Raw genomic sequence first — 26,359 nt, forward strand, 5'->3', positions numbered from 1 at the left:
AAATGGGGGAAGAGACAGACAGACAGACAGACAGACAGAGTGAGAAACAGAGGATAGAGAAAAAAAGAGACTGACAGAAAAAAAAACAGAGAAAAGAGAGAAAATGGGGTGATGGAGGGATGTGTGTGTGTGTGTGGGGGGTCTGGAGGAGCGTGAGGCCCCAGAGGGCCAGGTGTGCTCAGCCTGAAGGGGCTGACAGACAGGCTGCTGACGGCCCCACTGGACACCCTCAGCTCCGGGCGCAGCCAAGCCTCCAGCTGCCTTCCAATCAAACACCCCAGCCCCCACACACACACACACACATACACACACACACACACACACACACACACACACACACACACACACACACACACAAAGCTCCCCCTTCCTTCAACATCTCAACACACGCATGCATGAATACACACACACACACACTTATGAGCCACAAACATGAACAAAGCATTTTGCACACACATACATGTTAGTATGCATGTATGCAACTCATGTAATCTATATTTTTTAAATATTCTCTCTCTCACACATACATACACACACACACACACACACACACACACACATTTACACTTTTTCACACACACTGCTCTATGCATGGCCATATACTACATCCTGTATGTATTTGTGCACACACACACACACATCTCTCTCTCTCTCTCTCTCTCTCTCTCACACACTCTCACACACACACACACACTGTTCCCTGAGCTTTGGAAAGAACAGCAGTGGTGAAGAGGGAGCTGTCATCAGATGCCTCCAGCTTCCTTTATCTGACAGAATAAAACAGAGCTAGCACACTGTAAACACACCTGAGGGGCTGGTGCTTTTTAAGGCCTGAGTTTGTGTGTGTGTGTTTGGTTGGGGGGGTCTGTGTGTGGTGTGTATGTGTGTGTCTAAGGTGAGTCTTCGAAAGAAAAGGTGTTGAAAGTGGTAAAGTACGGCGTCTAATGATATAATGACAGATGTGAGGAGGGGTGCGAAACACAGAAGCCTGTTCCTCTGCTGTTTCACCTGCCTTCTCCATCCGTTTGGCTGCTGAGCCTGAATTAGCCTTTCTGCTAGACTCACACTCACACAGTACAACAGTAACACACCTAACACACCTAAAACTCACACAACCACAAGCATTTCTCTCCTCTATATGGATTTGCATTCACTTTTTCCAAATCTTCCACCCTCAGCTGTGACAGGTATAGCAGGCAAGGCATTTTTTCCAAATGTTTTCTTTATTGTTTTTTTTTTTCTCTCACATAACCCATTCTGTAATTTGCACGAGTGGGCTGAGTCCCCATCCAGATCAATACGTTCAGCGATTCCACGGATGGTGCACGCGAGAGTGACGGAGACGTAGAGCGGTCCCTCTGGGCTCATTAACTGTTGTCTTCTCTCCGCCATTTCCATCTCTGTGTTTGTCTCCACAAGACTGATTGACTAAAGCCTGAAAAGCAAAGCATCTTGAGAGCAGCAGGAGGTCTGGGAGTGCAGATACTATGTGTATATAGCGGCGCATTGTTTGTGGTGAATAACAAGCCACTGTTTCAGTGTTGTGTAATGGAAATGAGACACGACAAGGTGACGCCAGTGTTTTATTAGGATGGATCTGGCATATGCTTTTTTAAAGCAGATGGCTGGGTTTGTGGCTGATCATTGTGTAACTATGAGCTATGAATCTTCCCTTAATAGATGTGAATGAAGACCAGGAAATAAGCAGGTCATCTGGGGAATCAATGAGTGTCCTGTCTCAGTGACGGACATAATTAGACCTTCAGTTGTTGAGGTCAAAGAAATTCTTTATGCACAGACGCACTGTAAGATGTTAGCCCTCGCAATTATTGGATTTCCACTCCTCCTCACATGCTCTCCCTTCCACTCTACACTCAGTCCCTTTTGCTCCCTTCTTTTCCTCCTCTCCTCCTTTCATCTCCTCTCACCTCCTCTTCTGTCCTCCTCCCCTTCTCCCTTACCTCTTTCTTCCCTTCTCTGTCCTCCTCCCTGTCTGCTCCGTCCTCCATCTTTCCTCTCGTCTGTCTTTCGGGGGAACCATGAAGTGTTCCAGAATGGAACACTACTGGATATACCATTTAAAAACCTTAACACCCTATGGTTTAAATGTTGAATATGACCTTAAATGTTTTCTCTGAAGGGTTACCTGCAAAAATGTGTTGTTTATGTTTTCAGATTGTATTATTTATGATGTTTTAACTGAACTGATGTTTTAATTTCAATCTGTAAACATGTGTAAATAGATGTAAATACTCTGGGTCTCCCCTAATCAAGACTGATTTGCCAATGAGTGAGCCTTGTGCTCAGAGACATTTAGGGTGATCAACCAATGGATGAGCTCTATGCACTAGGGGACCAGGTGTTCACTAAATGGGATGAATATAAAGACATTTTGGATGTTGGTGTTGTGTAAGTTTGAAGAAGGCCAGACGGCCGAAACGTCACTTCAACATTAAAACATGGAGCAGAGTGTGCGGCATTCTCTTTATTTTCTTTCGGGGGAACCATAACAGAGAGTCACACCATGACCACACAAGGCAGCAGATGACTGAGATGATGTGTGTCTGAGACACTGATGCGTTTGTTAGCACTATCTTTCTCGACCCGAAACAAAAGCCCCAATCCTCGCCCAGACTGTTCCTGCCCTGTCATTTTATTTGCAAGAAGGTAAACTGAAAGACCAAGACTACAAAGAACAAGTGACCTGGGCATTGAAAGAGGACACCAATGTAAAACATTCCTTTCTCACTCCCGAGAGCAGAACACCACTATTTTCTCAGAAGAGCTCTCTCTCTCTCTCTCTCTCTCTCGCTCTCTCTCTCTCTCTTTTCTCCTTTTCAAATGTCTAATTCAGTGAGTGTGCCGCAAAATGTCCTTGACGGTGCTTTTAAAAGCCTGCCTCGGCCGCCCCCTTCCCTGATCCGTGTTTGTGTGCAAATAGAGTCCATCACCCAGAAGCCCGAGTGCAGCCTGCGGAGAGTGGAGGAGACGGATGCACCGCGGCGCACGGCTGACTGGCACTCAGAGAGGCACCGAGAGGTCGCCAGCGCTGACAAGCTCCGTGCTTAAACCCTGCATGCTTCACTCCTCCAGCATGCCCGTCTCTACACACACACACACACACACACATTCATCTGTCCTATCCATATCAAACACTCAAATACACTTTACAGTAAAAGGAAAGAAAAGGCTGGGAGTGGGGAGAGGGTAGGCATATTAAGCCATCATTGACTGTTAAGTCAGGAGGGGAAGTGTATGTCTTTGGATGCGGGAGCTCCCTGGACACACAGGAAAACGGTTCCGTGGAAACACTGTGACTCACCCAAGTGATGTTTGCTCTGTGCTGCTGGCTTCAGGTTTAGCTCAGAAGAAGAGGGAAATGGAGATTCAACGCAGCTAGATTTTTTTAAAGTCATTCCAATTGCACCTTGTCATAACAAGAAATGAAATGCAAGAGCACATTCACCCGATCTTAACTCAGTGTCAGGATCTAGCATTGTTGTAGCTGCCAATGTTGTCATATTGTTTGCCACTGTAATCAATTTAGGCAAGCCTAAAGAAGAGAGAGAACACAACATGATTACAGCTCACCCTGTGTAGTATATCACTTATCTGATACTTTTATTTGATCAAATAAAATATCAAATACCCTAATTTTAAGTGTATCAAAATAAACTACAAAATACATTAGCCACGCATGAAAATAAAATATTGTATTTTTGTATTTTGAAATCAGCGTGAAGCATGAAATCACCTTGCAAACCTTTCATATCTGTCTATTTAATCTATTCCTTCATCAGTTGACTGTTGATTAAGTGGATAGTGTTTGAGAGCAACAGCTTTTCTCTGCCTACGAGGCATGCCACAAACCTGCAAACAGTCAACAGATCAACTATGCTGACCTGCCTGTTACATCTCACAGCCTAAATACTGTGAGATGAGATCAGAGATGCACTCAAAAAGTCACAACTGAACTTGTCAAGTAGTACAAAGTGGAGACAAGTCTCTGACTTGATCAGGAAGGATCATGACCCTTTTAGTTGGTTACTGTAAACTGGGTATTGTTTATATATTGACGCCAAGGGGCATAAATATGAATTTATCATTGTGTTGCAACTTGCTTTAGGTTATACATGTGGCAACTTTTTGAGCAATATTGCAGGGCAACCACATAACCGGTTCCATGTGTTTTGATTGGATGATTAAAGTTTTCAAGAAACTGATTATTAAAGTTCTCAAGATCTTGAGGTTGTTGTGAAGTGTATTGTATGTGTGAGCAACCTACATTCATTATTTTGCACTTTTATGATGTTATCATATCACCAAAAGTATTGGTTTTACCAAAAATATTTGGTGGTATTTTTAAACTACAAAAATACACGCCTATCAAATATTTTTTATAGGTTTTTGCATTTGAAATATGTATTTTAAATACATGTATCATAAATACTGCCCATCCCTGACACCACATGCTACACAAGCTAACTTGCAGCTGAAAATGTTTGTCAAGACTCACTGAAGTGTACCCATCTGCAGACTTCTCGGGTCTAAATAGAGAATTCAAAGGCCTGTTTTTATCAATCCACATGCCCTGTGAGGTGACATCAGGGATTTTTGTCTTGGATGTCCTGGAGTGTAGCAGATATCTAAATGAATGCATATGTTAGCTGATTTTAACGACATACAGGAAATCTCTGACTGTCATACTACTAAATGTGTCTTAAAGGATAAGGCTAAACAACCTTACAACACAACAGACTCAACATAAAACTTTACATAAGCTTGTTTTTGAGCAGGAGTGATTAAAGAGGATGTATTGCTCAAGCCATCTGTAAAGACGATGACGAAAGATGTCTTGTCCTTAAAAAAAAAAGAATGAGGACATAATCCCCTGCTCACACACAGTTACAGTTTGCTCTCCCGCTCTTTCAAATCCTGCTGTTTACTCAGTCCTCTAAACCCTGTCTCTGTGTGTCAGTGCATCACGTCTCTGTAGATTCACCTTGCTCACAGCTGTCCAAAAAGCCCAAAACAACAAAACTTGTTTGGTGCAGACAGAGAGTAGCAGAGCCTGTCTTTCTTCCCAGAGTCTCCTGCCCTGGGCCATCTGCAAAAAGATATCAGCAGTATGCATCATCCAAGGACAAGAGGGTTACACAGACTCTGGGTAATGACAGGTATGATGAATGTGACAGCAGATGAAAAAAGACGTTGTATGGGATTCCTATAATGGGCTGGGGAAAATCTATGATATGCAAGCATATTGAACAGGGAATCAAAAGGATTGCTTCATTTGTGGGATTTATTAATCTTCCTTGCCGCAGCGTTACGTGCCACCGCTGTGACAAAAGAAGCGCTAGCTTGGCTTTGACTTCGACACATCTCTTATTTATTCTCAGCTGATCGCCTTTTTTTTCTTTCTTCTCCTCACCATTATATGAGGCATGATTGTGTGTGAGACTGTGAGGCTTGTCTTCACAAGCTCATCCATAACGGCAGACAAAATCTTTTTCAATTTCCTCCATCCCAGTTCTCTAATGAGCCTTTTAAATAAAGCGATTTACATTTGCACAAGGGAGGAAAAATACACGGCAATCGCCTTTGCCAGCATGGGAAGTCTATAACAACATTTAGAGAAAAGACGAGAGATTTCATTGACGTCAAGCTGTGCGGAATGAGGAATTGGGGCCCGTGGAGCCTTTTATGCTGAGGAATTTAATAAAAATAAACATCTTAAATTGTGCTGCCCACCGTCTGTGTTGTAAATCTTTTATCTTTTATTGCTACCAAAACTCGCTCCAGCACCATTCCAACATAAACAGTGCGGGACGCATAAAACAATGGGTGCTCACACAAGCGGGGGCCTCCACTCTGCTCGGTGTTATCAGCAGCCAGTCGTAAACTGCTATCTCCAGTCTTCAGGCCCGGCACAGTCACAGAGATTCAAACAAACCGAAGGCTTCGCAGTTATGGAATATGTGAGAACGAAGCGCCCTGTGATAATCCAGCACATTAGTGTCTTCACAGGGTGATGTTTACTTCTCTTACTGGAACACTGGAGCGGTGACCTTTGACCTTAGAGGCAGGCCCATGTGAAGTGATGACAGTAGAGGAGCTGCTGGGGGCTTGGGGGAGTGAGTGGGCTCCTGATGTGATGGGCTGTCATGAGTCATGAGGGAGGGAGGCTGACAGTGAGAGAAAGAAAGAGAAAGAGGTTGTAGAACAAGAAAGAGAAAGAAATAATTGGAAGACATGAACACAGATAGATAGATAGATAGATAGATAGATAGATAGATAGATAGATAGATAGATTCATACATACATGCATACATGCATACATACATACATACATACATACATACATACATACATACATACATACATACATACATGCATACATACATACATACATACATACATGAGGTTGTTGCTAGAATGTACCCATTTGTCCAAAGTGAGCTTATCCGTTCAGATTGCCAGAGTGCCATTAGCTTGACCAGGGGGACCTGCTGGAGGCTTAGGGGTGGGATAGGGGTAGGACACGGTCTCCAGCTCATGCTCTTTCAGATCGCTGCGCACCACAAAATTGCTCCGAGACCTCCCGTCCTCATTACACCAGGGTCCAGAAGCCCTCGCCATAATACAGTAGCTTTCATGGCACTGTAGCCACTCTCATTTTAAAAATATAAGAGCACATCTATCCTCATCTCTCTCTCTCTCCCTCTCCCTCTCTCTCTCTCTCTCTCTCTCTCTCTCTTTCTCACCGTCTCTATCTGGCACCCCTCCTCTCACATCCCCTCTTTTCTCACTCTACTTCCTCTCCCATTCTAAATATATCTAATGCAGAGAGATTCAGTGGGACTCAAAAAGCAATCATACAGCCAGCTATGCTAATCGTCGCATGTAGTATATATCACTATTAAAATCTTAGACACGAGCAAAACATTGCTTCAGTTTCTGTAGTGGTAACGGCAGAGGCTCGAATCCATTATGGTCGATACACGATAACCCATTTCTACTCTTGCGTGACAAGATCTTATTAGTCACAGAATACATATGGATTTGTCTATGTGTGTAAAGGGTACATGATCGTTCTGTTCTGCCTGGAAAGTGTGCTTTACTTAAACACAATCAAAGGGCTGTATTGCTGATTTAGGGACAATTGTCTCAGACACATGTGCATGTGAGTGTGGTGAGTGCTACTTTGTAGTGATAATGGGCAAATTGACTTAATTAAACATATGAATATAATTTATTTTCAAGGCAGGTATTTTAAAGAGAGACTAGATTTCCAGTGGATAATGCAACCTATTTGTAGTTTGAGCGTATTTCAGGTTCTGACAAAACACATACACATCAATTTCTTTTTAATGAAGATAAGGTTCTAATTTCCGCCTGAGTGGACTCTGATGATAATAGAAATGCAAGCATGATAATTATAACGAAAATAATTGGCTCCTTTGTTGAGCACATTGTTAATTCAGGGGTTATTATTCAATTTTATTCTCTCAGTCATTCCCCCTTGTGCTCTCTCATTCTCTCTCTGTCTTACACACACACACACACACACACACCCACATGCCGGCGTGCACACGCAGAGAGAGAGAGAGAGAGAGAGAGAGAGAGAGATGGAGAGAGAGAGAGAGAGATAGGGTTAGAGAGGCTGATAAACACAGGTGTATGAGTAACTCCTCCCCAGAAGGCCCCAGCAGGAACAATCTCTTGATCATATTTCATCAAGTCCTGTCAGCCACCACAGTGCAGTGAGGTGTAAATCATATGCAACTAGGGCACCCATCTCTCCTCCACATATGCACACAAAAAAAAGCAACAAGGGGCCCAGCTTACAAAGATTTACCAACACACAAGACAACACACCCACTTATTAGTGCATACTGTGGGGAGAGCAAGAAAAGGAACCACATTCCATTTTGTCATTGCGTTCCATTGGTCTTGCGCTGAGGTAAAGAACCGTTTCATGTGCTCCTTAGGGAGCTTAGAGCTAATATAAATCTGGGGAGGATGCTGCCGCAGATTTTGGGATCCTCGCATGACAGACTTCAAGGTCTAGGGTGTAGCACAGTTGCATGATCATAGGCTAAAGATGGCAACATGGCGCCATCTACTGTATTGTGGCCAGAACTTCCAAATAACATAAGAGGGTTTGAAACATTCCTTGGGGTCTGGAGGGTAGGGTACAGTAGACTGTTGGTAACAAAAAAACATGTTCCATTATGTGGCGTGTACAAACCCCAAAATATAGTTCTACAATCAATCACTGGGAAGAAGTGGGAAGAATGCACATCTTCTTACATATATTTTGCCTCTGAAAGGTCCATAGGAAACAAAGTGAATGGTGGTAATCCTGTATTCACATAGATGAAGTCATCTGATTTCATTACAGTTCTGTCCCAGTGATCCACCAAACAGTGGCATTTCATCGTTTCTCAGGGGAGATATCGAGAACATGCACCCCGCGGTGCCAACAGCTGCCTCTTTGAAGAAATTACATTAGTTGGGCAAGTCTTCCCCCTGATTTGACTTCCGACACACTGACGGAGTCACAAATATGTTCACACACAACAGCCCTTCCTGAGGGCTACGCCTCTACGGGTTTTTAATACATTACAGAGTATTTGATGTTAGGCTACACTCTCACTTTGCTATAAAAAAATTAAAAAAATTGGCAATAAAAATGAAAAGGAAGTATGTGAAATCCTTGACCAAGGTAAATGCACATCCATCATCCATGGATGGCTATTTGCATTATTAAAAACACATCATTTCTGATATTATATGGACAAAATTATTTTCATATAGGCCTAACCATAACAGGCCATAACGGTTACACGTGTACATAAAACGTTGCAATAAATTTAATTATGTGCACTCAGAACCAGAAAGTGGAAATGTGGAATGTGGGTCTTGTCTCCCCCTGAAACTATGCAGCTGTTAATAAACTTTAGGTGGCAAATAACTGGAAATAGATAGATGATGCAATTCATCATCCTGTGTTGATGAATGAGATGTTGACTCTTCTGATTGTAGACTATTGCTGTGGCAAAACCAAGAATATTATTGTCAAATGATTATCTAACTTAATTCCTATTACCTGATGCTGCGCTCAGGTCAAAAAGTGCACCCGTCAATCCATTACCAATAATGAAAAGAATAATGAACAGAGTGCACTTTGCTGATTGATGGACTGTTGATTGAATGTAGCTTGGCATTTTCATCCATCTAACAGAAGGCAGTGGTTGCTGGATTCCTCCATTTGATTCAGCTGCTAGACAGTCTCTCCTACACCTCACAAAAGTATTTAAGGTAAAGCTAAAGTACTTAAGAGTGCTACCAATTCATTACACCTTGTCAAGGCACATTTATAGAAGCATGGTCTGTTTTAAACTCCTACCTGCTTCCTTTCAAAATGGTTAATTTATACCGAAGTCCTTTTAGGCAAGTCCCTTTCAGTGGCCATATTGCAACGCTTTTTGGGTACTCATCAGGCATTCTATGTGGCAGAAATGCACGTGCGCAAGGCTTCACGACACCAACCATGCTCCAGCAGCACGTTCACAACTCATGACTGGCACGATGTCTGCACAACACAGCACATAATTGGCTCAATGTAGTCACATCACAGGACTGGCTCAATGTATACACATGTTGACATTTTGGCGAGGAAGGGGTGGGATACGTGTTACAAACTAACCCCATGCATTTCTAGGGAGGATTTTTTGAGTGCCGTCTCATTAGAAAGTCTGTTTATACTCAATTTTCCCACCCAAATCCTCAGAGGCTTTAAGTGAAATGTGAATTTCACCGATTAAAATGAGTTTGCATGAGACAATAATGGCGATCATTTCTATCTCTACGTCAGCAGCTCCAGACCTGGCAGACACAAGTGCCATTAAGACACTGGTTTCAGAAGATTTGCTTGGTCACATACAACCCAATCTTGGCTCAGTGGGTAAATCACTAAACATGACTGCTATTCCCCTTGGGGAATCAATTAAGTACCCATCCATCCATCTATGCAGCTTTAAGTGTCAAACACCAGGTTTACAGTACTGATGGCTGGAATAATACTTGAAGGGAAAAGATTGACATCTGAAGGAAATGGCAATTCATAACTCGGTATACAATTGAACTGAAGAAACAGAACAGTTTTAACAGGTCTTACACATGTGCACTTTATTGGAATTAGTCAGTGTACAGGTTGGCCCCACCAATGTCTGGCACCGCCACGGTCCCTAACAACTTGTACATATGCCCAGGGGAATGGTAACCTTTACGTTTGAAATAAAGGTAAAGCTCTGTTTTTGCATAACAAAAGAAAAAAAAAAAAAAGGAAAAAAAAAAAAAAAAAAAAAAAGGACCAAGATTTTTTAAGGCTGAAAGTACAAAAACCCAGACATTGTATCCGTTACATAATTTACATACAAGCAATACTACAATGTTAAGTATGCTCCCAACACTGGGCAGCCTTCATAGAGGCAAATAAGTTTCTGAACAATGCATTTAACAAACATTTGGAATGACTAAAAAGAAAAAAAAAAATGGAAAAAAAAATGTACATTTTAAGTCCTCGGATGCATTGTAGAACTTCGGGGATGCTTATTTGCCAAAAAACATTGCCGTCACCTTCACCGTTCCAGTTTTTAGATCCTGAGTCAAGCGCCAAAAATAACAAAAGCCATGCCAATGTTGTCGTTTCAGGTTTTTCTCTGCGCAGTACGAGTCGGCGTGAAGTGGTAACAATCTGTTTAGAAGCATTTACGGTGGACGATGGAGGGCCCAGACTCATCGTACTCCTGCTTGCTGATCCACATCTGCTGGAAGGTGGACAGGGAGGCCAGGATGGAGCCTCCGATCCAGACAGAGTATTTACGCTCAGGTGGGGCAATGATCTGCAAGAACACAAGAGAGTTGCTCAGGTCAACAAGTCATGTAAAACTACTGTGAATGACACAACATAGCCTTTTTTGAAAAGGGATTAAGCAAACACTACTTATGCCCACCTTGATTTTCATTGTGCTGGGGGCCAGGGCTGTGATTTCCTTCTGCATTCTGTCAGCGATGCCAGGGTACATGGTGGTACCACCGGACAGCACAGTGTTGGCATACAGGTCCTTACGGATGTCGACATCACACTTCATGATGGAGTTGAAGGTGGTCTCGTGGATTCCACAGGATTCCATACCTGGTGAAGACAAGTAAGAGATGGTTGATTAGATCAAATAGTCTCTACAGACCATTATGGCTGAGGATGAGGCCAAAGGATTTTGTACAAGCCATGTCAAGCCAGTTACACCAACTTACCCAGGAAGGAAGGCTGGAAGAGTGCCTCGGGGCACCTGAACCTCTCATTTCCAATGGTGATGACCTGTCCGTCAGGCAGCTCATAGCTCTTCTCCAGGGAGGAGGAGGAGGCAGCGGTACCCATCTCCTGCTCGAAGTCAAGGGCGACGTAGCACAGCTTCTCCTTGATGTCACGCACGATTTCCCTCTCAGCTGTGGTGGTGAAGCTGTAGCCCCTCTCGGTCAGGATCTTCATGAGGTAGTCAGTCAGGTCACGGCCAGCCAAGTCCAGACGGAGGATGGCGTGGGGCAGGGCGTAGCCTTCATAGATGGGCACAGTGTGGGTCACACCATCACCGGAGTCCATCACGATACCAGTGGTACGACCAGAGGCATACAGAGACAGCACAGCCTGGATGGCTACGTACATGGCAGGGGTGTTGAAGGTCTCGAACATGATCTGCAAAAGAGAATAAAAAAAATATTAAAAAAAAATAGTCACATTTAATTTGCATTCCATAATTGTGAACCACTGTTATTATATGTACCAAACCATGCAGTTGACATTAATAGTCAAGACCAGTGTAGAGAAAACTGAGAACACAAAGTGCAGGAGAAAAAACAGGAAAGGGAAGGGAGGGGGGCACACAAGGTAAAGACCTGCAGGTCCCAGGAAAAGAAGACTCAGGATGGAAGCGAAAGAACCTAAAGGAGGTTTAAGGGGATGAAGAGAATGATAAATAGAACAGAAAACTGTAAAGGTTTGTGTTGATGAGAAATAGAATACAACATACCTGTGTCATCTTTTCTCTGTTGGCTTTGGGGTTCAGGGGGGCCTCGGTAAGCAGGACGGGGTGCTCCTCGGGGGCAACACGCAGCTCGTTGTAGAAGGTGTGATGCCAGATCTTCTCCATGTCATCCCAGTTGGTGACAATACCGTGCTCGATGGGGTACTTCAGAGTCAGGATACCTCTCTTGCTCTGGGCCTCATCACCAACATAGCTGTCCTTCTGTCCCATACCAACCATCACACCCTGTAGAAGAACAAATAAAAAAGAATTAACACCTTGAAAGAAAACATTTAATAAAAATAACAATCTACAATCAAAATGGCAATCAATAAAAATGGCTACCAACCTGATGCCTGGGGCGACCAACGATGGATGGGAAGACAGCGCGGGGAGCATCATCTCCAGCAAATCCGGCTTTGCACATACCGGATCCGTTGTCAACAACCAGTGCGGCAATTTCATCTTCCATGGCTAAACTGAAAAGGAAGAAGAAAAAAAGCATCATTAGTCATTGATTCAACACCACATGGCGTCACTTCATTTCCGGTTCCGTGCTGCACATTTTTCACTTTGCCGCTAGGTGGCGACAGTACCAACAATGCTTTAGAGATAGGCGAGACAAAGGAAGTCCCTCTGCATTCTCTCATTATTACCATAAAAGGCAACGGTTTGAGCAGCTTTGCGGCTGCCGGGAGAGTGGCATGTAGCCAGAGCATAGGGGTTCAGTAAAAGGAACAGATTTCGACATTCATCATGCCCTCGGCCACTCCCTAAAGCCCACGAATGTAAGTTTCATAACGCCCTCCCTCACCCGACATTAAACCTGAATTCCGTCAAAAAAGCTACACTTTATTGGTGCGTCACACACACACACACAACTGATCTTTCAGTAAGAATTTTGCTGTACTCTCGTTAACAAACTCACCGACCATCTTTATCAAATAAGTCGATACCTAAACGCGTAATGCTAGTCAAGGACGCAAAAATGATTAAATAAACGTAAAACCTAATAAGAGACTTCAGCAGTTGACTTTGTGATTGCATAAACTCATGAGGGTCAATTGCAACCCATGTACAAAGTTACCCAAAAATACCGAGCTACTGTCAACTTAAAGGCCACACCTTAACATTAACTCTGATCGTTTTAAATAAGGTTATTCTCCCCATCAACTTCCACGATTCTGGGCATCTGACGTGAACTGGCTGCAATTCAAACCAGATACCGGCCGGCATTCACCAACCAAGTTCATACCAAAAATAAGCTTATTTTCCCTAAACAAGAAATAGAGAACCATTGACCCAGTTATTCCAGTGACCTCATATCTATATGCATAAGCTTGAAGGACAGTTGGTTGACCATTGCTAAGCTATATCGCAAAGTAGGTCACACCCAGCTGCAGCACAGGCACAAAGGACCCCGCGTGGTGGTTACCAATAAAACGACAAATCCAGTACTAAAGAACTATTTTTCCGCATTGAGTGAAACAGCAACAATATCCCCATCCCTAAGCTAAATAAAGCCAGTCTTGGCATCAAGTGATATTAACGTTCATTTGACTGCCAGGTTCGCCTTAATCACGTCGTCATACATTTCATGGCTAGTGTTGCCACACTTTATTTCAAATTGTGTTATTCATAAATCAACATCATGCAATTTTGCAGAACAACAAGTGTACTCGTCAAGAACATTGTTATATTTAAATACAGAACATAAGTTCCATTACTTTCGCCAATTCGTATTAATTAATAGCTCAATTTAAGCCAAGAGATTTACACAAGGCTTATGATGTATTCAAAACCGTGAGAAAACTATTAATTAGACAGAAAACTTACCTTAGGTTTGGGGGGGCTTTTGCCGGTTTAAGAGAAAATATTACAGGCTGATGATATCCCGCACGAGCTGCGTGTAGAGGAGCTCAAAGTGAGCTGTTGTCTGTTGAGGGCAGAGTTTTATACGCAGCCGGCTGCCCGGCTCTAGCCATAAAAGGTAAACTTTCGGAGCTAAGCGATCTGATTGGTTCAGCGTCACACACCCGGCGTGTCGCGTGCACATTGCTACACTTGCTTGCAACTTGAGAGAGGGAAGCAGGCGTGAGCAAAATAAGACAAATTTTGAGGCCTAGCCCAAGCTAATGGTATTAGCTAACATTCATTTGCGATGTTGTTTTCTTCAAATATATAGCAATGTCGATCAGTTGTCTAACAAAGGATGATCTCTGAATTAATCGGTTCACGAAACTGATCAAAACAAAGGCTGTACACGGACTGCTGAATGATTGGAAGCAAACACTGGCTATTTCAATGCACTTTTAACCCATTTGTCTATTCAGAGTTATTTTCCTTAGTCGTTAGTAGCCTAAGTATGGATTGAATCTTGCTTTATCTCACACCACACTTGTAAAATATTGTCTTGCATATAGAATTAACTAACCAGCGTCAACATAACTTCATAGGCCTAATTCGTTATATCAAATCCAACAATTAATAAATTATGAACCTATAGGCCTATGTTTAGCTTCCTAGATGCAGTATGCTTCCTAAGATCTCTTGCAGCAAAACTATGACCTGTCAGTGGGGCCTGGAAACTATTGTTGCTGTGAGAGTTGAATGACCAGCATGCCAACAGCGCAGGTTTGTGTTCTGGACCTGCCATTAACAGGTTGCCATTAATATGTAGGCCTACATAGAAATAAAGCATCCGAATTCTGACAACTGATCATGACCATCACTAAAGACAAACCACATTAACACTCTCTACCAATCTGTTAGGGCTTCAGACCATCAAGAGAGTGAGGGGAAGTAGTCTGCCAGTGAGGGAAGTACCAACCAGAGACAACGATTTAAAATGACAGTTACACTGGTAAGGTGGTTTCAACCTATTCATGTTGTGTGCACTATGCAGTCAGTGGAACTAAGTGTTGAAGAAATTCGCCAGGGTGCCAGTAGTAGCCTAGGCTACTGTCACTATCACACTCTACTACAGTATGCCTGTAATTCATGGTTTACCCCACAGTAGTAGAAACAAGTACTGTACACAAGCACAAACACTGACAACAGTGACAATTATGTTTTTTTTATGTGATGGTGTGTATTTTGCATCAGTCAGAGTTTCTGTATTACACAAGAAGTACTGAAAACAGCAACTTGACAATTTATAGTTTGATTGCAGCACAAGTTGGGAGGGGTGAGGAGGGCGGTACAGGGGTTGTTGTGTTATAGGCTCTGACAAGCTGTGTGATAGGTACCAAATTTACGACTGTGCCCTGTGCATGTGAGCCTGGTTAATATGTAAGCTATGAACTTAGAGCACATTGGACTGAGTTAGAACATGTGTCAGCCCATAGGCTACTATAAACACAAACAGCTGATTATGACAGGCTGCTATCTTTGATTCTAATGACCACATAATTACAGTGAGCCTTAATAGTTATTCTCATCAAGGACATCACCACCGCTTGTCCAACAGGTGAATAAGCACTTCTTGTTCTGTTCCTTGGGCTGTGACTATGAGGTAAAACTACTTCAACAACAGTCTTACTTCAACTTTGTTGACTACTGTGGAGCAAAAAGGACTGATAAACCAAAGAACATTGTTTACTTTCTTGTTTTGTTACTGCATGTTCTTAATGTGTCTTTTTTTTCTTTTATCAAATGTTAGCAGCATGTTAATGATGAACAAAAATGTAAACTATATTCAGCTTAAAATGATCACTGTTGAAAGTGAAGATGATGTTCTATGAAAATGAATACAAGGCATGCTGCAAGTCACCATGTAGACATCTGGGCATCAGCAGAGGCCACAGGTCCATGCAGGCAGCAGTGCTTTGCAGATGAGCAAAAATAGTAAGCCTACGTGGTGGTGTCAGAGAATGTTTCACGGAGTGAGCAAACACTATGACACAGTTTCGGAGCAGCTTATCCTCCTCCAAAGGATGTGGTGCTGCTGTACCCTCCCCCATCCCTTTCAGAGAAACACCCCCCCACACAGACACACACACACACACACACACACTTCTCTGCCCCTCACAAACTGATACCAGAATAATTATTAGAAAATGCCTCTGCCAAGTCATGGAAGTTATTTATCGTGTTTGGCTGAGATGGTTGTCTGTGGCATGTGCTATTCATTGTGATGGATACCAATTTGATTGTTCATTCTTTGGTGAGATTAGTTAGGCTGGTTTAGGGTCGTGTTACAACAGATGTGTCTTTTTAGGGGCTATAGTTCGCCCGGGGGTCCCATCCTTTTTGAATGATGTTGTTGGGGGGTTGTTGATTATCATTCCCCCTCCACCCATTTGGGAGATGTTTTCAACTCATTAAATATTTGACTCTCGGTAAATATCAAAAGTTGTTATGGATAGGATCGTGTGTGTGTGTTGGTTATTGTCCTTGAACATTCTGTATGCGTTATCAAATATGGAGATTTCACGATTTCCCTTGTAAATGATGTGCCACTTTTACCTGCCATCAGTATTTCCTGTTATACTGGACTATCATGAAACTGCAAAGAATTTTCTTCCTTTCAAGTTCCCTGTTTATGTTAACATTTCAACATTTCAGATAAGCATTGCACATGTTTTTCAATGAATTGTAAATCCTTTCTCTGCCCTTATCATTGTCTTTTCTAAATGAGCATTGATAGGCCTATGATTAGGAGAAGTTAGAGGCAACCCAGTGAAAAAGCCAGCATTCGGCACCCTCCCTGTTTCTCTTGTCTCGAGCTGGCCAGAAACTCGGCAGCCTGCTTTCCCTCTGGCCTTTGTGAGGATTACCCGGAGACACACCCCGCCCTGCCCTCCCCCAGTCTCTTTGGAATGCTTTCCAGACGCTCCCCCTTGAAGTCCAGCAAAGCACCGAGCCACTGGCCATATCCCACCCTTCCCCACCTCAACCCCTCCACCCCACCCCACGACAGCAAATGGAGCATTGATTAACTATCGCCCACAGTCCAAAAAATACATTGATCTCTGCATTCATGCACTTTTTTTTATTATTGGCCATGCACTCTCTGTAGTTCGAGGTTGTCTGCACAAGTCAGATGACAGCAGTAACGGCAGAATCTTCCAAATGGCCTCTTAGTGGACAGATTGGATTAGCCCACAATTGAGGGTTTAAAAGGATCCATATCCTTTAGCCTAGTCCCCTCCCTAGGACACCCCACCAGTCCTGAACATGCAATGATAATTACACCCGCAGCACATAGCAATGCATATCAGCATGGCTGATGACGCCTGGTTTGTATGTTTACATGGTGTCCTCAGAGAAGTATGTAACACAAACAAGATTTTTTGTGTCAAAAATAACAATAAATGCTTTTGTGAGCATAGCGGTGCAAGATGTGAACAACCCTAAAACAAGAAATGAACCTGACAAAGAGATGAGTTCCTCATTCAAGTAACTAGACCTCCTACAGTAGTAACTGTGTTCGTTGGGCCTCTATGGCAGCTTTACTTCCTCCTTGCAGACCTGTCACACGCCGATAGGCTTGCAGGTGCCATTTATGGTGCTTGAGATTTACACGGTGTGGAGAGAAGGTTGTCAGCACACGTCTGTCACCTACTTGACTCCGTTCTGTCCGTTAACGCTGGCACCCTGCTAAGGAGACACTAGCCGAGTTTAGACTCATCACCTCTGTGATATAGTGGAGCATGTGGCCACTCAACACTTTCTCACCTCTGACTCTCTCTCTCTCTATCTCCCTCTCTGCTTCAAATGACAGCCAGGGTGCCAGCCTGACATATAAGGCCCTGAGAGAGTGGGCACCCAAGCCTCTCCGTGAATAGAGATCAATGGAGATCAGAGGCATATTAGTGTCCTGCTGGGTTGACAGAGGCCTCTAACTGGAACTCAAGTAACCCCCTCTCTTCTCTGTTTAGTGGCGTAGCACATTATGAGATTCATAGACATAGTTGAGGCAGGCAGGAAGTCAGCAGCTGAATGAGTGTCACTGTGAAACAGCTATATCTATGGTGTGAGATGCATATTTAGAGTGTTTAGCCAGAGGCTTTTCACGTCAACAATATCAGTATGCAAGACAGAGCCAGAGTTAGCTAGGGCCTTTAGGAACAACTGAACAATACCATCTGAATGTTTCCATGACATTTGCTGGAATATGCCATATACATACATACATACATGTATGTATACAGCTCAGACTTGGTGTATGGAACACGCCCAGCCCCAGTGGCACAGTTTACAAGGCGAGGATCTCTGTTTTTTTAACCCATAAACCTGGGCTTACTTATCTGTCTGCCACCATCTGTCCTTGCAGTCCAGTGGAGGGGGCTAGTGCAAGGAGTGTGTGCCTGCAGATTGACTCGAGCGAGTGAATCAGACTAGCACATCCTCGCCGCTTGCTCATACCACACAGCCCTTCGAATCAGCACAGGGAGAGATTACTGGGCCAAGCAGCCTTCTTAGCGCATGCACTAGGAAGTTGAGTAATACCAGACAACAGGGAGAAAGCACATTATTTCAGAAGTCCACCCAGACAGTGGCCAGTAACTCAATCGCACACAAAAAGTTTTGGTGTGGACTTGACTAATTCTAATCATTATTTCTCCACATTTTGTCTGAGATCGAGGGAATCCTCACAAGATATTTAGTGTCTAAGGCCCCGGTGTATTTAGGCCAAAGCTCCCTGTAATTCAGACATGAGTTGTATGTATGCCTGGCTCAGCCTCAAAGCCAGATCAGAGAAAATGAAAAAAGTATAATCCCATTGTTATTCACAACCCAAGGTTCCTGAGGCATCTGATGGTGAATCAGACTCATAAATCCAAGTGAACCTGTACTACCACTGTTGACTAGTTTCTATTGGAAGTAATTATGGATGTGAATACTGAATCTCTGTAGTAAAGGCACAGGGGTAGCTCTAAGGTGTGTCACCTCTTACGCGAAACCCCAAGCTCCTTTTGAGTCAGCTGGGTTGGGAACCACTTCAGCATGAAGGCACAGTTCCAGTATCAATATTTGGTTGCAGGCTATATTTGGAAATCTCTTGCTGAAAACATGATCATGTAGTCAACGTGAATGGGGCTGGTTACTTGACACTATAATATTATAGGTGTGAACAGCAATTTATTTCAACAAGTCTAAAATGTTGGCCATTTTGGTTTTACTTACATTACAACATTACATTTTTTTTGTTGTTTCTTTTTTTGTTCTTGTGTGATAGAGTTACACTTTATGACAAATCCCTGTATGAAGCCAAAATTGGTTTGCCTTTTAAATTCACAATCTCTCAGCACATCATTGAGATATGTGGTTGCAAGCTACAGGCCAACTTTGGTTGCCAAATAAGGGAATGACCCACGCATTTGAACAGGAACTGAATATCTCAGGGATGCCTATTTCTTCAGCGAGTCCACACAGGAAATCACACTCAGGCATTTTACCCCCAGAGCAAGCTAAGCCAACCCAGGAATGTGCAGCTCAGTGGCATGCTTGTGCCGACTGCTCTGCAACATGCTCTTCAATAAACCTGCCCCTTATCACAGCAGTGAGAAAGGAAAACACTGACAGCAAGCCATGCGGACACGCTAATCCCAACTTCAACTCCCGCACCCTCCAAACGATGACCTCCTGTGTTGTTTAGGACATGGCATATTGGTCATTTGTTGCTGGATTATTTCAGAGTAGCAAACTGTGTGTATGAAAAATGTAGGTATAGCCTCTTTAGTCACTAAATATGAAAGGCCTTGAAATGAGACAAGATGTGTGCCCTGCGTGTTAAGAGTTTTCCCTGGAACTTTATTTGGGAGTGTCAGGATATTTGAATCATGGAGTAACCTTTGATTGCACCTCAGGAGATCTAATGTAAGAGCATGAAGCCAAGTTGTATGTCACACGTACAAGTAGTACATGCTGGAAATGTTTCTGCAGTTTTGTTTTTAAGTACGTTGTGATGGTGTATGTGGGTATGTGGTTAACCAAAGACGAATTATCAGCTTTGGCCAATATGTGAAAACCGCTCATTGCTGCGATGAAAACGTTTAAAATCTAAACTTTTTTTGGGGGTGAATGCAGCAATCTTGCCTGAGTAAATATTTGTTTGTTTATGTTGGCTATTTTTTAGTCTCTGCATATTTATTTCCTTAAGGGCTTAGCTTTAAACCATTTGTGCACTTAGGCTATGAGAGGCCTCGCCCTCCTGGTGGATGTAACAGCAACCACCATAAAAGGAAATCTTTAAGTGTGTCACATGGTAACAATGTCAAGAATTCTTTGGCCCTGTCACATGGGACTTTCTCAAGGAAATCAGATTGAAACTGCTGTGGTTAAATGAATGAAGTAGTGATTGGTGAGATACTGTGAAGAATGTGTGTAGCAAAGAAGATTTTCACTTCTGCCTGTTGATTCAACTGAAAAATGTTGTTGTTTTTGAGCATATTTCCCCCTTCCTTTGTCTGTTTTTTGTGAACTTTCCTACTTTTGGTTTGTTGTTGTTTTTTCCCCAAGAAGTTGCATGACTTGGCTAATGTAAAAGTCCTGTGAATTCTCTCTGACTGAGGTCTTATTGTTTCTTTGGCAGGAGGTTGTACGCTGTTTTAAGCTGTAGCTGTAGCTCTAGTTTAGTTTCAAAGATATCCTTTAAATCGTGAATGCTGTCAGCAAGAGGGGAAGTGGTTGTGATGACAACACAGTCTTAGCCTTATATAGTCAGTCCTGACAGCTAGGGGAAAGCTCAGCTCACGAGCGACTCTGCATGTTAGTGACTGATGGCTGAGACTCTGTTTGTCTATGGTTATGTCGCTGTGTTGCCCCTGTCACTATGTCACCAGCTCTTCCAGTGATTTTTATCCTCACCCTCTGTGTCATGTTCACAGTCATTTTCCCATAACCTAGAGTAGACTATGAGATTCCATTGGGCTCCCTCATAGCAAGCTGGCTGACACTCCCCTCTGCACGTCACACACACACACACACACACACACTGACACACACACACACAATAACATTTACATGTCTGCAGTATAGTCATACTTATAATACTTGCATCATAACTTCGCCTGGCACCCCTCCTCCGGTCTCCTCCTTCCACTGTTTAGATGGCAAAACAATCGCTTTAGGCTGAGAATGCCTCTTCCCTTCTTGTCTCTCAGGCTCCATATATGGAGTGAATGAGCAGGTAGTGATTGCCAAACTTAGTCATCAAAAGCTCGCAGTCCATTCACTGCGCAGTCAGCTTGTGTAGCGCTGCCTGCCACTATCACAGAGGCGTGTTCTGCCTACCCTGCCAGCTATGCTCAGTGCCTCTGCACGGTGTGTGTGTGTGTGTTTACTGGGCTCGTAACTGCTTGGGCGCAGTCAGTCGCACAAAAGCTCATTTATGATGTCTTGTGATGTAAGGACCTTTTTTTCCAGCCTTTATGTTGTCGGGGCTTGCTTTTGGGTTTCAGGCTAAACTTCATGTGTGGAGATTTTACAACAGGAAGTGTCATTGTTACACACAGACGCATACAGCAGTGCACTGTTTTGTGTGTCCAGTGTAGCGGCGTAGCCCAGCTTGTTGTTGTCACCATGTGAACAATACTGTGTCATTCACGTACACTTAAGGAAAAGGGATTCCTCTTCTTTGCAGAACACATCCGCATGTAGTATAATGGCTTTAATGCAAAAGGGAATGCTGAAGGGAAGTTAATTTTAACATAGCAGAAGGGACAAAGTGACATTTCCACAAAATGGGTTGAGATTTCCACTATATTCAACACCATGGCATCGGTTCAATGGGAGTTGGGACCTAGGATTCCTTAGAGATTAATTGATGGAAATCCATCAGCCCAGATCAGATTGCAGCAGATGCGTGTATGGAGTCACGCCAGGCACATTTTGGGATCGGCTGTCTGTCTTGAAGAGTCTCTGTAGCCAGCAGATGAAAAAGAGACCCACAAATACCGGCAAATAGCTGATGTGTTCAGGGCCTGCAAACGTTCTTTTCTGCTCTGTTTGAACACTGAGGAATGAAGCTCTTGTCTGACCATGTTTGTGTTTCTCAGGAATGGCAATTGTCTCTCTCCATGAAAAGCACACAGTCTGTGCAGTCTTGGTGACTCACAGTAGACTGAGCAATATCAAATGGAGCTAAGCCTCTAGATTTGTTCGATCACTGTTATCAAGGTTGTTCCCATTCTCTACACTATAGGGGCTTTTTACAACACGCCTACTCTGAGATGGTACTGCTATCACACTTCCTTTTAATATTACCTTTGTCTTGTGTATGACAAATGTAGCCAATAGTACTGTAGTGCTGCTGTTCTGAAAAGATGAACATTGAATTACCACAAAAGGACATTTATCACCAGGCTGAAACAGCATCTATCTGCAGCTCTGTCACATCAGACCAAAAATGATGAAGACAGAAAATGTATGTCAGATGTCATTTGCATTCTCTCTATCTCGCTCTGTTCAAACATCGGATTCTTGTGTTTTTCAAAGCTGTGAAGGTGGTGAACTTTTCTTTTTATCTGTAACATTTACAGTTTTTTGTAGTTGCTTTGGCGAAATTTCTCAGACCAGAATTGAAAATTCTCAAAACTGTTTGTTCAAACTCTATATCATCTTATCACTTGTGCACATCATTAAAGCAGTTTCTCCCCATCTTGAACAAATAGCAATGCTTTAGTACATCCATGCAACTGATTTTGTACAAATGTCTGTTTTTAATTTTCAGCTGCTAGTCAGTCTAGTGCATGTTGGTCAAAATGCACTAGACTGGTTCCCTGCTGTATAGTCCTACCCATAAAACAAATTGGCCTTATTTCATTGCTTGTGTCATTACATGCAAATGTATTGAACTAACCATAAATAACTAGTAACTAGTATATATGCTAGACATAGCCTGTCTAGCATATATAAATATATGTGACCTAACAGACAGAATGTCAGGATGTATAGAAAGATGTACAGTGGTGCACAGCTTTGACCAAGGTGTGTTTTACTGTATATTGGTCATTTTTCATTTGCACAATGCTGTACAAGCCTTTTTTTTTCTTTATACGGTCACAATGTATATCAACATATTCACTGTCAACTCCCTCCACACACAATAATGTGTTACTTTGTAGTTTTGAAACTGAAAATAGTGCTGCCTTGCGCATTGTTCATTAGAAAAACTGTTAAAAAAAGGATTAAATTCAGAGGTTTTTGGAGGAACTGTCTCTCAGTGTCTGTTCCTTTTGCTCATAACAGATACCATTTCCTCTAGTGTGTGCCATTACAATAGAAACACATCACATTGCAATCTGGCACACCCAAAACAAGCCCAGTAAGAAATGTAGGTCAGAAAGCATACATTCACCGAACTCACACTTAGATCATTGATTGCGTAATACTGCCTGGTTTAGCTTCCGAACTCTTAAAAAATGTCCAAATATTAACAAAAGCTGAAATACTGTATAGCATTGTCTTACTGTAATTGATTCATTTATTCACTGATTCATGTGCACAAGCCTGCAGTGTATCGATCGTGCCACACCTACTCGAGGTCACATTTAGATTGTGCTTCATATTTTATTCAGAAGCAACTTTATTTCATAGAAGCCAATTCTGCTCCAGAGATGGAAGCTGTCTGGAGGATATAAGCTACCAAATTTTTCAGCAACCCACATCTATTCCAGGGAACACAGGTTGTTTTTTGCCTGTTGGGAAGCACCCGAGAGCCCTTGTGCGTTCTGTATGAGTGTACTTCCCATGTCAGTGTCCCTTTCTGTGCTTCCACTGTGCAGGTTCATGGAGGAGAACTAGCCACGGAGATGGTGTTGAATCAGAGATGCTTAGTATTCCAGACCATTCTCCCAAGGGCCCAATTTCCACACACTCCTCCTCTTGCCTGCTCCAGCACCCTCTCCCTCCTTCTCTCCCCAACCCCATCTCTCTCTCTCTCTCTCTCTCTCTCTCTCTGCTGCCACCACTCACTTTCTGCCTCACTTCGTTCCCTCATGTCCTCCTGCCAAAATGAAGTGCACACTTGATGCAAGGTCATTGAGAGGTCTTCAAGGGTAACGAGGGACTACAGCTGAGTTACTGTTAGTTAGCTGCAGCCTGAGCCTCCCAGGAAACTCCCAAACTGAGACACTGAAAGAGGGTGATGGGGTGTGATGCCTTTGAGATGGATTTGAGTTCATGTAATGGGACACTTAGGACGGATCGCACACCTGATTACCAAAATGTATGTCAATAAAATACCGTCTCAGTTCCTTGTTTTTCCCCCTTGTTTTTTCCTTTCCCTTTTCCCTAGCTATGCCCTCCTCTGTGGCAGGGGCGAGGGTTCTCCATGCCAGATGTTTGGCCAGAAGCGAACACCTGTTGGATGCCATTTTGAGCTGATGAAGATGAAGATGATGCTGGCCAACTTCGATGCTAACTGGCTGAAGCTAACCCTCTGAATGCTGACCCCCGGGTTACTCTCTGCTCCTGCACCATGACCTCGTGGGAAGTGAATCTTTGGACAGGCTCGCCCACGGTCACGCTGATCACTTGCACAGCTGCGGTTGAATGCTCCCGAGATTATTTATGGTTGCAGATGTCTCAACAGAGAAGATAAACATGGAGCAATGTACGATATTCTACATTCGTGCCTCTTTGATTAAACGCTAATGCAATCGATCACTGAACCAGTGAAGATGGAATAAGAGTAGTTGTCTTTGAATACATTTTCAAATAATTCATCACATATTCCATGTAAATGCACTGCACAGTGCAGTGCAGTGGGGTGTGTGTGTATGTGTTTCTTTGGAAGGGAAGGGGCGTGTGTGTGTGAAGCAGATGAATGTGGATGACAAAGGAACATAACATATGCGGAAATGATCACTGACTTGATACAGTAATCCTCCCGCCATACAAGACTGTAAGAGGGAGAGGGAAAGCGAGAGAGGGAGAGGGGGGAAAAGAGCAGGAAGAAGACGAGAGGATTTGCCGCAGGTCTCTGACAACCATGCCCTTAAAAGGCAATCCCATCGCTCAGTATGAGTGAGTGGAGGAAGGGCCAGCTTTCATTGGAGCGCAGACCAGGTGTCAGTCCAGGTAATCGTAGGCCTTTTGACTGAGCAGGGCTATCCCTGTCCAATCACCCAGTGCCAGGTTTATAGCCGTTTCAATGTGGGGGAACCTCTGTGGCTTGGTTAATCCCTTAAGTAACCCTGCCCATGTTTACTACAGGTAAGTGCTAAGGCACTGTCCTCACCTACACCCCCTCCTGGAGTGTTCCGCTCACGTTGCCTAAGCAAGGAAAGGTTGAAGGTCGTCACATAGCCCTGGTGACCTCTCCAAAGCAATGCTAAGCGAGAGCCTTACGCTCTCCTTCATCCTCGCTCTCTTTCTGTCCCTCCCTCCTTCTCTCTCTCCCTCTCTCTCTCTCTCTCTTACTCTCTCTCTCCTTCACCCCCACCCTCCTTGGCTACCATCAAGGAAGAAAGCAGAGATCGCAAAGCCGATAAGAAGAGTGCACTTGTATGCAAGCCACCAGCCACTCCTCTCCCCGAAGGTGTAAGCTGATAACATGAGTGAAAACACTGTTTTGGCTGTTGCATAATAACATGGAGGTCTGTCATAGACATAAACTTTATGAGGGGAGGCCACCAGCTTTACACTGGACTTTACACCGTCCGCTCCCTGTTTCACCACTTCATACGACGTCCGAGAGCCTCGGCAAGGCAGGGAACACTGGAAGCCAGGATTGGTTTGCGTGCTAATATCCCCAAGGTGAAGTTTGGTGAAGTCATTGCTCTGCAACACTGAGTGACTGTCGGTTAGATCACTACTGGCACACAAAAGCTTATTTTCATGTCGGAGAATAGGGAGCTTTAGAGAAGGCAGGGAGAGCTGCTGGCCTAGTTTTATCCAGCATCGAATGCTCGAATGGACTGGAAGGGGATCACAGTTTATTTTCCTGTTGGTGTTAATCTTGCAGAGCACAGAGAGAGACAGAGAGCAGCGGACTGGGAACAATGCTGTGTGTTTTTTTGAGGTAGATGCCTGTGTGTATTTTGTACCCCAAGAGCTTTTATCATTAGCACTAAAAGTCTCCCAAATTGGCTTTAGATGACATGGTTCACGGCCTTCACTTCTCTGAGAGGATGAGCAAATGTAGATTTAGACCCAACAGCAGTTGCACTCCACCAGAGATAGGTGGCAGAGTTGCATATTCACACAGTCCACACATCTGATTCATAACTGGTACCCGGTATTTTATAGAAACGCCCCCCGATACCATAACACTCCAAGGCTGACTGAACATCAAGCACTGTACTCATGCAGTGTCCCAA

The 26,359-nt window shown here is 43.4% G+C and overlaps 1 protein-coding gene and 1 long non-coding RNA gene across 2 annotated transcripts; one reads left to right on the forward strand and one right to left on the reverse strand.

The window, feature by feature from the left end:
• Positions 1-10,167: 10,167 nt before the first annotated feature.
• actb2 (actin, beta 2) lies at positions 10,168-14,036 on the reverse strand. Its single transcript, XM_048245697.1, has 6 exons — positions 13,926-14,036; positions 12,439-12,568; positions 12,096-12,335; positions 11,323-11,761; positions 11,022-11,203; positions 10,168-10,910 (listed from the first exon to the last, which is right to left on the reverse strand). Exons 2-6 carry the CDS (start codon positions 12,559-12,561, stop codon positions 10,767-10,769), a joined length of 1,128 nt encoding a protein of 375 aa, XP_048101654.1. The 5' UTR covers positions 12,562-12,568; positions 13,926-14,036; the 3' UTR covers positions 10,168-10,766.
• An 82-nt stretch (positions 14,037-14,118) lies between these two features.
• Positions 14,119-24,716, forward strand: LOC125296052. The gene is made up of 3 exons (XR_007193710.1): positions 14,119-14,723; positions 14,862-14,952; positions 24,334-24,716. It is a non-coding gene; the product is annotated as an uncharacterized LOC125296052 (long non-coding RNA).
• The last annotated feature ends 1,643 nt before the right edge of the window (positions 24,717-26,359 follow it).

The sequence above is a fragment of the Alosa alosa genome, chromosome 6 (assembly GCF_017589495.1).
Source record: "Alosa alosa isolate M-15738 ecotype Scorff River chromosome 6, AALO_Geno_1.1, whole genome shotgun sequence".
In the NCBI taxonomy this organism is placed as follows: Eukaryota; Metazoa; Chordata; class Actinopteri; order Clupeiformes; family Clupeidae; genus Alosa; species Alosa alosa.